This window comes from Panicum virgatum, chromosome 2K, assembly GCF_016808335.1.
Source record: "Panicum virgatum strain AP13 chromosome 2K, P.virgatum_v5, whole genome shotgun sequence".
NCBI classification, from domain to species: Eukaryota; Viridiplantae; Streptophyta; class Magnoliopsida; order Poales; family Poaceae; genus Panicum; species Panicum virgatum.
In genome coordinates this window covers 66673313-66686436 of record NC_053137.1, presented here as the reverse complement: position 1 = coordinate 66686436, position 13124 = coordinate 66673313, and the positions used below count along the sequence as shown (strand labels likewise).

Genomic DNA, 13124 nt, shown 5'->3' with positions numbered 1-13124 from the left:
GATCTCGGGGCCCCGGCGGCGAGCACCGGCGGACGGGGGATTTGAGGTGAGAACGCAGCCGGCTGCTAGCTGCGACTGCGACCGGCGGCGGGTCAGTCGTCTCGCCGGTAGTCTGGTCTTGCCCCGCAAAGCCGGCCGGTGGTCGTCGTTGATCTCCCAGCGTGCATGGTGTGCCTGCGCTTCCACGTTCCGCTTAGAATTGTTGTAATTGTTGAGTGTTGACCCTGGTCGAGTCGCCGCTCGGTCGGTCCCTCGGCTCTAGTATGACGACGTACTTTTAATTTGTTTCCAAGACGCCGTCAACGTACCTACCACATCCAAAAGAGCAAAACAAAATGTCTTCCCTGCAATCTCGTTTTACATGTACTCCATTGACAACGGACGGATGAAATTTGGACCATAAAGTATGTCAAGCTCCTTTTCGCACGGTCGTCGTCGATCTTCGAGCCTCTTTAAGTCTCACTTTTGAATGAGAAGAACTGAGGTGGCGAGAACAGAACGATACAAGGACCAGCAGACCACTCCACTGTACTGAGCTGAAAACCGGCGATGATCCAAATCGCTGAACGCTCTGTGCCTGTTAGTTGTTAGTGTAACACCTGCCTCGAGGACAGTCCGCTCGGGACCGGCGGACAGTCCACTCGGGACCGGCGGACAGTCCGCCAGGCAACGCCCAGATATTTATCTGGATGGTCGTGGGACCCACCTGTCATTCCTCTCTTCCTCCTCACTCCGTCCAGAGCCGAGCGGAGCTCGTGCGCTCGCCCCGCCGGCGCCCCTTCCGTCGATCTCCCTCCTCCGGCCACCAAACCTCGATTCCTCGCGCGGGAACCTTCCTCGGTACCTCCTCCACCTTACCAAACCCCTAGACCGGCTTCTTACGGCCGGAATCATCCCCCACCACCGCCGGTTGCCATTGGAGGTGCTTGAAGCTTTGCTCCACGTCGATCCGCTTCTCCGGTCGTCCCCCGCTCGAACCGACCGCAGAAATGGATTCGTTGTGAGTTCCTTGTGCTCCCCGGTCTTTTCCCCTTCCGTGGGGTGTCGCCGGCACCGGTGAACGGCCGCCGCCGCCGCACTTGCTGCCGCTTGCGGCGCGGGTCAGAAGTTAGGTATCGCGGATGGTCCGCCTGGGAGGCGCGGACAGTCCGCCGGTCAGATTAGGTTTCGTCCAGAGACGATGTTGTCTCTGGTGGGTTAGCATAATTGACTGCGGACAGGCCGCTATAGGGGAGCGGACGGTCCGCCGTCGAACTTAAAGTTGTCCAGAGACGATGTCTCTGGTGGGGGTGCGCAGGAATTAACTGCGGACGGTCCGCCACTTGGGCGCGAACAGTCCGCAGTAGAGTCTAGGATTTTGTCCAGAGACGGTCTCTGGTGGATTGAATACGTGAACTGCGGACGGTCCGCCAAGGGGGGCCGGACAGTCCGCAGGTAGAATTAGAAATTTTTCCAGAGACGTTGTTGTCTCTGGTGGGTCAGTAGAATAGTACGGCGGACGGTCCGCCACTTGGGCGCGGACAGTCCGCAGGGCATTCCAGTTAAAATAAATTAGTTACATCATTGAGATGCACTCATTTGTTTCATATGCATACGTGTAGCATCCGCAGCTGAGGGCGCCATATTTGAGGTGATTGCGGCACCGCAGGAGCAGCCGACGCAAGCCCAGGAGGAGTTGTGAGCACCCGGCCCAAGGCCCGTCTGACCCCAGTTCTGTGTAGCAGCCCAAAGGCGAGCCCCGGTGCACATCCTATTAATTTAAATTATGACCCTATATATGTATTTATTACTTATGCATTACGTTTAGTAGTTGTTTGAAACCCTAGTTGCATGAACCCTAGGAGTCCTTGAGTTGTACTAGTATGTATAGGACGATAGAAATGCTATGCTAGATAGGGTTCGGTGGAAGTCGAGTAATTCTTGGTTACTCGCGAGATATAAGATAGCTTTATGTTTCCAGATATGAGTTACTAATTTATGGATGAAAGTCTTGAAATGAAAGAAAGAATAGAATCTGAGACCGGGCGGGAGAGGTGTAGTTCCGCCTGTGTCGGTTAAGGACCGAGCCGTTGTTGGCCTTGCTGATCATGTTTGAACTGTACTAACCTCATGCCGAGAGTAGGAGGTAGTCGAAACCGGTAAGCCGAGTACTGCTTTGCTTCGAAAGTACAGGAACCCGCACCCAACTCCTGGGGCGAGTCGTGGAGAATCAGGGATGCATATGTTTATTTTTGGTGGTCTCACGTTGAGCTCGGCTGACCATATGTCATTGGGGTGGTTCCTGTAGTTCGAGGCGGTGAAGGGAATGGTTGGTGCGTGTGGTCCGACGGGGCATACGCGTGCCGTGTTGGTTAGGTCCACCTTGCAAGGTTAAATCGAATCGATTCGCCATCAGTCGCTCTCGGATATGAGCACCTTGGTCACTGCGTCGCAACGTAGTGTTGTGTTGGAGAAAAATGGTTATACACATATTGATGAACATATCAAATATCATTTATTGTTACATTATGTTTGCTCTAGATTTGGTTATGCAAATATTAGACTATGTTAATTTATACAGAACTTGGGCTAAAATAAGGAAAGTGAGGAATAACTTTAGTCGCTGTTTTTTGCAAAATAACTACCAGCCAAAAGCCTTGCATGTCTAGATATGTGGGCTAAGTTATACCCACTGGTCGGGTAAGCATTGCTAAGTATTAGTATACTCAGGGTTCGTTGCCACAATTATTTCAGGACACGCAGACGTAGACTTCTGTCCCTGCTGCGCCAAGTTCATCCGCCGGGATGCAGAGGGATGAGAGGTTGTGGAGCCGGATGTTTAGTTAAGGATCTCCTTAGGGCACATTTTTGGTAGTTGTAGGCCCCTTTCCTCTAGTTGGACCCAGATTTCAGTAATGCGAAGTTTGTAAATTATGTATTTATTCAAACTTAATTTGTAAAACTTAAGGTGAAGTCTTATGTATATTTGTTGTATTTTCAAATTTGTGTCGTGCTTGTACCATCTGTGCCCACCTTCGCGTGGGACTATCGGTGATGTTTCGATCGGGACGTGGGTTGAGAAAGGATCGCCAAATTAAGCCGTTAAGCTAATGAGTCCGATGTGTTCAAATGACGGTCATTACACGTAATTAGAGTTTTAATTTGGCGGTTCTGTCACACTTAGTATACCCCAGAAGCCATTGAAAATCATCAATGGCGAACTGCGTGGAAATCAAAGTGGCAATTGCCCTGACTTTGTCTTGATGCCATCACCCCACTGGCTGGAGAGAAAAAAAACGTACGTTTCACCGAATCAATTTGCAATTAATTGCATGATGTGGTGGTTTTTGGATGGCGACGTCTTTGTCTCTAGCGTGCTTAATTATTGGGTCCATTCTTAATTCCTGTGGTGGTTTAGTTCCTGATGCCGTATGCCACGTCCTTGAATACTCTAATTAATTCGATTTCGATGGACCAAGTTGCATCTCGTTTCAGATCTTGTTTAGTCGATCCGTACATAAATAAAACAATACTGGGTGGTATGTTCATCAGCACACCTTGCATGCACCGTGCAAGCCACTATATATTCAACACACATTGGCATCACAATCAAGCACAAGCAAAGACAAGAGGATCGAGCTATTGTTATTAGACTCCGTCTGGACAAATTATGGGTCATTTAATGGCTACTTATTCATTCAAAACTTACCCATCCGATCGAGTTCGAGACTCAGACTGGTGCCTGCATTTTCGATGGTGGTGGGCCACGTACTCTTGACAAGAAGACGAGTGTGCTGGTTTTACCAATTTCAGAATCGACTGTTGTTTTTTCTAGAAAGGTACGTGCGGTACAGTACTTGGGTTAGTAAACAACTCATAACACAAAATTAATTAACGACGAACAGCACCCGCGGTTGACTGTTGACACGGTTTACACGTTGTACGTCCCTCTCCTGGCCCTCCTTTCGTCCTTATCAGCAAGGAACCTTCCTGCCGAATAAACTACTCTCCCTTTCCTTTCAAAAAAAAAACACACCGGCACAGACCAATCATTCCCATCGTCGCCGCGAACCATAGGGCGCCCACAGAAAATCCGGTGGCCACACCGCGTCCGCCAGAAAGAGGCCAAGCCGACCAGTCCACATCGCCCCTCCGCCCGCACCCACCTGGAAGCCGGCAAGCCGCCCCCGCCCCGGACGAAGCGACCCATCACCACCACCACCGGTTCAGTCAGCTCCGGCCTCCGGCGTCACACCGCGCGCCTGGCCTGGCTATAAACACCCGCCCCCTCCCCACGGCGGCACGGCACGGCGGCCAAAACTGCACGGGATATTTCCCTTGTCCGCTCGGCTGGGCACGTCGACTCCAAAGCGAAGCGAAGCGAGGAAAAGGTAAGCTCCAACACCAGAAAGCTTCCTCAGATCTGTGGCGTTAACGATGATTTCCCCTTCCGGATCTGAGCGAGCTGAGCTCGGGCCCCGATCTGATCTGATCGCGGGAGCAAGCTGTTTGTTGGCTGTTGCACGAGCACGAGCTCGCTGCTGGCTGGAGCAAGCTGAGGCTAAAGCTGACCAGGTGCTTTGTTCCAGGCAGTAGAACTGAGCCCCGAGGAGTAGGAGGATGAGCACCATGGCCGTGGCGTCGTCGTCGCTGAACCCGAACGCGCCGCTCTTCATCCCGGCGGCGTACCGGCAGGTGGAGGACTTCTCGCCCGAGTGGTGGGAGCTCGTCAAGACCACCGCCTGGTTCCGCGACCACTGGTTCCGCCAGCACCAGCTCCACGAGGCGGCCTACGAAGCCGCCGCCTTCGGCCTCCCCGACGACGCCGACGTCGACGTCGCCGCGCTCCTCCCCGACGACTCCGTCGACCTGCTCGACACCGACGACCTCTTCTACGCGCCCGACCACCACGTCGCCAAGCCCGCCGGGTACGACCTCGACGTGCTCAGGGCGGTCAGCCTCGGCTCCCCGAGGGCCGTCGTCGGCGCACCGTCGCCGCGCGCCCAGCAGCAGAGGCACGCCGACAAGCCGGCGCACCACGTCGGCGTCAGGGGCGCCGCGCGCCGCGTCATCCACCAGCCTCGCTAGAAGCCTTTCCTCGTCCCATGGCGACCCACGATGGCTGCTGCGGCTGCTGCTGTCTAGTGTAACATCAAGTCTAGTCTGTTTCTGTGTATACGTACGACTAAAAAAAGAGAGGAGAAACTCAACCAAGGAGTCTGGAGCTCTCCTCTCCTTGTAGTTTCTTATGTTCAGTTCAGATCAGGTCGATCGAGCCGAGCTGTCTTAGAAAAGAGAGAAAAAAAAGAAAAAAATTGGAGTGATGCAGAATCATGTACTCCTCCTCCCTTGTTCATGTTGTTGGATATAAGATGGCAAGCAGTCTGATGTTAGAAGTTATTCTTCACCGGATGCTTCTTCCTTGGTCTTCGCTCTTTCTTTTGGGGGAAATGTGTCCTCTGAATTCGAGACTGAAAATGTGATCTCTGATTGCGATGATGGTGATTCTGCTTGACTCACTGCTCCCATCCCGAGGGGAAAAGGACGATGAGGAGTGATGGTAACACAGGGCGGCGGTGCAAGCATCAGGTAGAGGTAGGTCTGAAAGTGTCGCTGCGTAGAAGGTATTGAAAGCTATGCAGCACTCCAGCAAATGATGCTTGCTAGATGGAAACGGCTTGCATTTGATCGCTGCAGGATGGAACTCTCGGTCCGTAGGTATTGACCATTGATGAACAGATTTGGCTTGCATTAGGTTGCCTGGTCTATTTCCTCAGGACGCTCCCCACTCTGCCTCGCTCTGCTTTTCTATTGATTCACTCTGTTTCAGATAGCTTAACTTTTTTTGACTTTTTATCAAGTGCAGATGGCACTGAGCCACTGAGGTGTTAAAGGCTTCAAGATCCTAGATGAAGCCAAGCAGCAACATGAGCAACTTTCCAAAGGGCCTTTTGGATGCCTAGCGGTCTCTGCTGTCCGCATCTACTGTCTAGCGACTATTGAGAAAGAATAAACAATGAACTTGTAATTCGATCGCTCAAACTTCGAAGTAATAGAAAACGCTGATGAACCACTGAATTTTGAAACTTGACAAATAGTAACACAAAGCTTCTGGGAACCAAGAAGAATGCCACAACTGCACTGACTAACAGCAGGCCTAACGGATTGCAGTTTGCTACACTCTTTTCCGAAATCAGCTTGCCTGGTGTAGCAAACCAACGTCCATTTGTCACTCTCTTTTCCCACAATTCCCTTCGTGGCTTGTGAAACATTTGTTTCAACAACTCTTTAAGGCCAGTGGGAGTGTCATCGACATAGTTACCTAGACTGGAATCTTAAGAACCGTGCCAGTGGAGGGTCATGGTGATGACACTCCTCTCACATTTCATGACACTCCTCTTTTCTCGCTCCTCGTACTATTGGTACATGTTATCAAATTTAATATCCATGACACTATTACGACCCTCCCACTGAGATTAGCCTAAGTCAGTCTTACACTCTTATTGCAATAACTATGAACTTGGTAACTGTACAATTTCACGGGGATTAAACTTCTCTCTCATATCTCCTCATAATGACACTGCAAAGTCAGCAAAATTGTTGATATGATATGTTATCTAATGTTCATGAACTTTTGATGAAACTCTCATTGAGACTGACCTTCGTCCACAAACTCTCTTAGTGACACTGCAAAGTCAGCAAAATTGCTAATATGATATGTTATTTAATGTTTAACTTTTGATGAAACTCTCATTGAGACTGGCCTTAATCCACATAGAAGCAGAATTACTATTGTGGGCGCAACAGGCGTGTATGAATCAGAACAAAGAATTTTTCCCAAAACAAATACTTCATGTTGGTCGAAAGCGTACTCACTCCACACCTTCCTTGACATGTTGCAGGCAAGGGCAAGGACTCCATGACAGGGCCATGCCACCATGAAAACGAAATGATTGAAGCTTTCCAAACAGGTTAATAATGCTTGCAAGGCACATGCACCAGCTAACCATTCCCTGCATCACTTGGCAGTTGGCACTCCCACAAAGGAAGACAAGTCACATGGCCATGCTAATGCTCATGTCTTCTCTCCAACCAATCCAGAACTATTCTATTCACAACCATTTCCAGCAGTTGCCAGCGACTGGGGTGACCATGATTAACATCGCATGATTACTTTGCTGATCATTACAATGATACGCAGTTAAATTTTACAGGACCTCAAAATGGGCTGAAGAAAAATCCATCCCCCTCTCGCTATGCAACCAAGCATATATAAATAATAAACACAGGCAACCAGGCGTTCAACACGATACTCTGCGGTTACTCAGCAGCTACATTAACAGTACCATAGTTAGATGGTATATCTGGCTGTTTAAGCAGCAGCAATAAGGGCTACTAATCAACTGCGTAGTACTTTCAGACTTGCTGGTAGAACAGGATATATGCTTGGTCATGCAAGACCTCGTTCTGGCCCACAGGGACGACGGCATCATCGTCAAACCGAAGCCACTGGCCATTGGCATGCTTTGCATGAGCAGTGTAGTGCCCCCTGTATGGGTCCCTCCCATGATGAGTGATGGTCGCAACAAGTTCATATTTTCTACCCTGCATACGACAAAGACAAAAAGTTAGATCAAGTGATTCAGTAGTAATCAATCAACTCTAATATCATTTCAACCTCTGTTATGAGTTATGACCATGTAAATTTGCATGCCTCAAGTGCATTCGCACAGTAATTTTTCTACAAACTTAATGCACAATTAAATGGTACCAATCTGGATTTGCATGGCAAAAAAAGATGCTACTAGCGAATTCGGAATAACTGTCCAACAATTAGGACAATGGAGGCAACTAGAGACATAAAGCGTGCCTGCACGCGAGAACCATTGATCCAATAGAAGATATCAACAAATATATCAAATAACCATTTATAGAGGCAATCCAGCAAACTATTACCTCTGACATCGGCAAGCTCAGCAGATCACGACTAAGAACCAGCTGGAGAGGGAAGTGGAGTGGCTTGTAAAGTTTAGTGCTCCCATGATTTCCATAACTGAACCTCTTCAAGTGCAGTATCATTATCTTTGAAAGCGTCTGTATCTTGAATGATTTTCTAGCCGTCACCACACCAGCCTGTAATGTCAAGTTTGATATTATATTACATTGTAGCTGTAGCTGTTATGAAAGAAGAGCTGTACTGTTGCACTAAAAAATAAACAAAACATAGAAAACTACAGTTCAGTGTAACTTTAAGTTGTAGCAAATTCAAGAGAAGACAAACGTTCAAATAAACTTCGTAGCTGACTAGGGATATGCCCATCTTTAAAAATGCATGTATCCAAAACAAAAAAAAAATTGTAAAGGCATTCTAGAATGCATCTCGTAAAACAAACTAGAAGGTACACAATTTTGCCTATGCAAGTAGTTCTGCAAACAAAATGCATCGCATCACATTCATGGATAGCATCACTTGTATTGTAATGAATTCAAGATCAAATTACTAAACACAAGGCGACAAGGTACCTTTCCAGCAGCTGTTCTGTATCCTTCTAAAGACTCAGGAGCAGAGAAAAGATGAAGTGCATCGTTCAGTGTCTGAACAGCATCTGGGAATATATCAAGATGGAGAAGTAGGAAGGGCTCAACTGTAGCTGATGCTTTGTTACCTGGCAAGTGCAAAGAATAATCATCAGTACACAATAGTGAGAAGGTTGATAGGCTGCAGTGGGGAAAATAGAAGCTTTTGAATGGAATATCACCATACTCCAGTGGGGAAAATAGAAGCTTTTGAATGGAGCCCTTTTAACTTACAGGATTGCAGAGGCAGAACTGACTCATGAAATATCAGCAAAACTTCAATGGCAGTGACAACACAGAATTACAGGGATAACGGTAATTTGATAAGCGACCTTACAGGACACAGAATAGTTCTAGATTCTTTTTTATTCTAGTAAAGATGAAACGCAAAGAAGATTTAATTGACAACATGTAGAACTCTTGCTGTAAAAGCTAATGGACCTGATCAGGTAGAGATGAAAACATTGATGACAGCACGTACAGCAGGAGGCAAAAGGTGACAACAATAGGAGTTGTTCAACACACATTAAATGCCTGGTAAAGCAAGGTTTACAGAGTTGGGAATTGGTGTACAGAATATTTCCAAAACTGTTTTCATGGGAACATGACGCAAGCATAACAAATAAAGAAAAAAAATTGTTTCCAAAAAAATATTTCATAGAGATATATCCAGTTCATTATTTACAAACCAAGAAAAGCCATCTCTCAGGACAAGACTTTTACCTTGTGCTTTCACAACACTCTGTAGTTGACCCCCAAAAATAGCACTTAGTTCAGATGGAACAAAACTCTGAGTTCTAACTATTACAGATTTGTTCTTTCGACCAACAGTCTCCCAAGCATCATCATCAGCAGAAGAAACAACCATACCCTCCTTTGAATTCGAACCATTGCCATTAAGCTTCAGCAGTTCATCATGCATTCTATTCATGGCAAAACTTAAAAACTCTTGAGCATCTTCTTGCCTGCAGAAATACAGAAATGCAAAGCATCACGAACTGAAACAAAAGCTTTAATTGCAAAGGAGATATATACTAAAAATAACAGAAAACAGCATGCACAATGTCCATACAAACAACTGTCAGAATAAAATCGATAACAAAGTACCATAAAATGCCATTAGACCATTTGGGAGCCTCTGAAAATGATCGTGTGACCATGATTGTAAGCATAGCTTCCAACATAGATATGCTTGTGATAGAGAACAATCAAGATATATACAACAGCATTAGTGGGATCAGCTAAAAAAACTATCAATATGTAATAGTCCAGGTCTTGCTACATTTTTTTATAAACAGGTCTGCTACTTGCTACACTTGATGAGATTAAAGTCTCACACAAAGTCCTAAAAAGAAAAGGCCTCAACACAACAATAGAATAACAGACCCATCGCTATATTCAATTAGCAGGCACAGCATTCACAACTTCAGGAGTTCTACTGCCTCACAAAGAAAAACATGCCTAAGAACAGAATCAGCTAGCACTTACCTTGGCCGAGCAGATGTTCCAGCCGGCACATCTGGAGTAAAGTTTCTGAGAACAGTATCGAACATGGCAGGATTAAGTGGTTTTGCAGCAACTGTAACAGCCTTCTCATTTTTCTTCATAATTGATTCGTCATGCACATCAAATTGAGAGAGGAACTCAACAAATGCACTCAGAGTTGGGTAGCCAACCTAAATTGAAAGGGCTGGTCAGAACAAAGGAAGTCAAATAAGCACCAAAGTCGCATGACTGAATTGTTTAGGTGGTACCTTAGGTATACTTCGGTTTCTCAAATCCTGTAAAAGGTGGACAAAAGGCGGGCATGAAAGCAACGCCTGCAAAGTTGCGTTCAAGAAGCAAATATTTCCTGTGTTCCTCAAACCATGAGGAAGCAAGGGCATGTTTTGAGAGGCTTTCTTGTTTAAGCTTGTGACCGCCTCATCTGCTGAAGCTGCAACAATAGGTGTATCAACAACTGGGCTTCCATTTTCAGTTATTTCCTTTTCCTTATTTAACTTTCTGTTTTGAGTGGGTTTGGTAGTGTCCTTGTCCACCTCTGACACTGCATGTGGTACTGCATTGCTGATGCTTTTGGCAGTAACAACTGGAGCAACAACAGGCATAGCTGGAGGAACAACAGCCTCCGTCTTTCTCACATTCTCGAATATACCATTGTTAGGAAAAACATTCACAGGGGTGCATCCATTAGCCAGAACTGGTCCACCATTTGGAAAGCTAGATCCTACAGCTTCCTTTTTATTACTGCATGCATTCTCCTTTGTAATGACACTGCTCTGAGCATCTGCTGATTTTGCAGGAAGAACAACACCTTTAGCAATAGGACTTGATGATTTCTGTAGACTGAGGACTGAAAAGTTCAGCGAGCCAAACTGGATCTCTGGATGTTCCCATGATTTGGTCGCACTTTTAGTCGGACTTTTGAGAGGCTGACCCTGGAACAACTTCGTCTCATCCTCTGTAAAGGACCCGAACAGCAGCATCTGCATCACATACATAGGCAACTGGATAATTAGAAAACCAGGACGACCTGGGCAACTTTGCTTGTTAACGTAACTCATGCCGCATAAAATCTACAGCATATGGAACTAGTTGTACTGTGAGCCCTTCGGAAAGGAGCTCTATGCATTTAAGGAAACTTCAATTTCTACTTGGATTTACAGCAGAACTAGTGCCATACTCACCCGCGGCATCGCACACATTGAAAGCAAGAATATCTCAAGCACTGATCAATGATCACCTACTAACATCCAAACTGACTCGACAGTCCAATGGCTTATGCACTCTAGTAACGCGGGTGTGATTCACACACGCGCAGCAGCATTGAAACGTCATGCCAGGTACTACAAAACCCTATCCAATGAACTCACTCAGAACCCAACCTTCAACCACCCCACCCACTTTAATGCGCCACGCCATGGGAGCAGGACGAGCAGTACCGACAGCTAACCCGCACAATTACACCTAAACCGACGGCATTGCAAACACGCAGGCGGAAGGAGGGGATGGGTACCTTGTCGCTGCTGCCGCTGCCGCCGCCGCTCATCTCGGCTGCGGTGGGGAGGCCAATCTCTGGGCGCCGCAAGTGGACGCTCGGGGAACCTCTTGGGAGCTCTTCTGCGACCGGGGCCAGAGGAAGCCGAGGTCGCAGGTGGGAGACATCAAAGGCGGCGGCGGCGGCGGGCGGCGCCGAGTGTGGGGGGTGGCCGTCCGCGCGACCAGCCGCACGGCGCGGTTCCGTTCGGTGGGGGAGGCGGTCACTGGTCCGCGCGGCCGGGCCGGGGCGGCGCGATGGGGCTGGGCGGCGGGGACGGCGAAGCCCCAGCGGGGCGAGGTGTAGGGTTTGGGGAGGGGAGAGGCGAGGCGAGGGGGTTGGGACTTGGGACTTGGGGAAGGAATGAGGACGGGGGTTGCTTGTGGGTTGGTAGTAGTCGATGCGGGCGGGCGGGCGGGCGGGCGAATCGTGGGCTGGGCTGTACCTGTACGTGGGGCGGCACGGGCTGCCCGCGCGTTTTTTTTTTAATTGGGCAGTCGCGGGACGGTTGGTGAACAAACTCGTCTTGGAAAATGACTCGCACAGCGTGCTGAAAACTTAATTAGGATTATAGTAGCTTTGAAGTATCTTTTATAGATAGATATAAGAACAAAAAAATGAAACTACCAAAGATTTCATAGATTTAATTTTTTTTTGGAATTTTATGTTATGGTTGTAGTTTTCCAGACTCTTTTTAATAACCTCGCTGAACTTTCTTACTTGGTTTGGAGTTTCCTTTTGTCTCTATCATTAGGACTTTGACCCTTTTTCTAGCTCAAAATTTCTTCTCAAACATGGATTTGTAAACTTCAAGGCAAAAGGTTTGATGTGAGACTTACATTTACAGGGCAGGATACTTAGGTATTTAGGAGTAAGCGTTAGGTTGAGACTACGGATAAACGATTAAGCACATGCATAAATGCAATCCTTATAATTGAAATCAATGCATAACTACCTTGATAGTACTCCCTAAAAATCTAGTGCAAACTTAAGCATCTCATTCACCTTATGAGCACTTAATGCACATAACATGGTGAAGAAATCAGTTTTACCACCTAAATACCATGTCTAAGCACACGTAGTTAAAATAACACAAGCTAAAATTTATAACTCTCTTTTGCTCTGTCCGCTTCATCTTCGCTGCATCCAACCAACAGTATTTCTCTCTCACACAAAATCAGCACCAGCCAGCCAGCAAATATTTTTCTCTCACAAAAAAAATCAGCACCAGCCACCAGCAGATTGTTTGATGTATGGTTAAAATGCAAAACTCAAGAACTTCCGGAGCTGCTCATTTCTCGGAATGGGGTTGTGGCCTTGTGGGTACATTTAAATGTATTTTTATTGAACAATTTTTTTTATTGAACACTTGTATTTACACCACACATTTTCATCATACAAAATCAGGAGCTCTCAAAAGTTTAGCCGAGGCCCGAGGTTGCTCATTACAGCTTGGGATCTTTTTTTTTTTGAAAAAAGCTTGGGGTCCATTTGTCAGAGTGACAAATGACGGGGTCGACCCCACCTAACA

General features: G+C 47.1%; 2 protein-coding genes across 3 annotated transcripts; one reads left to right on the top strand and one right to left on the bottom strand.

Annotated features, from left to right (window-relative positions):
* The first annotated feature begins 4119 nt into the window (after nucleotides 1-4119).
* Nucleotides 4120-5397, top strand: LOC120694762 (protein EARLY RESPONSIVE TO DEHYDRATION 15-like). The gene is made up of 2 exons (XM_039978022.1): nucleotides 4120-4370; nucleotides 4569-5397. The coding sequence occupies exon 2, from the start codon at nucleotides 4600-4602 to the stop codon at nucleotides 5065-5067; it is 468 nt and encodes a 155-aa protein (XP_039833956.1). The 5' UTR covers nucleotides 4120-4370; nucleotides 4569-4599; the 3' UTR covers nucleotides 5068-5397.
* A 1713-nt stretch (nucleotides 5398-7110) lies between these two features.
* Nucleotides 7111-11952, bottom strand: LOC120694761 (ubiquitin carboxyl-terminal hydrolase 24-like). Of its 2 annotated transcripts, XM_039978020.1 has the most exons (7): nucleotides 11573-11952; nucleotides 10311-11042; nucleotides 10045-10232; nucleotides 9280-9521; nucleotides 8503-8645; nucleotides 7936-8112; nucleotides 7111-7584 (listed from the first exon to the last, which is right to left on the bottom strand). In XM_039978020.1, exons 1-7 carry the CDS (start codon nucleotides 11603-11605, stop codon nucleotides 7396-7398), a joined length of 1704 nt encoding a protein of 567 aa, XP_039833954.1. In that variant the 5' UTR covers nucleotides 11606-11952; the 3' UTR covers nucleotides 7111-7395. The 2 variants fall into 2 exon arrangements, with proteins under 2 accessions (XP_039833954.1, XP_039833955.1); XM_039978021.1 differs by lacking the exons at nucleotides 7936-8112; nucleotides 11573-11952 and having other exon boundaries at nucleotides 10311-11072.
* Between the last annotated feature and the right edge of the window lie 1172 nt (nucleotides 11953-13124).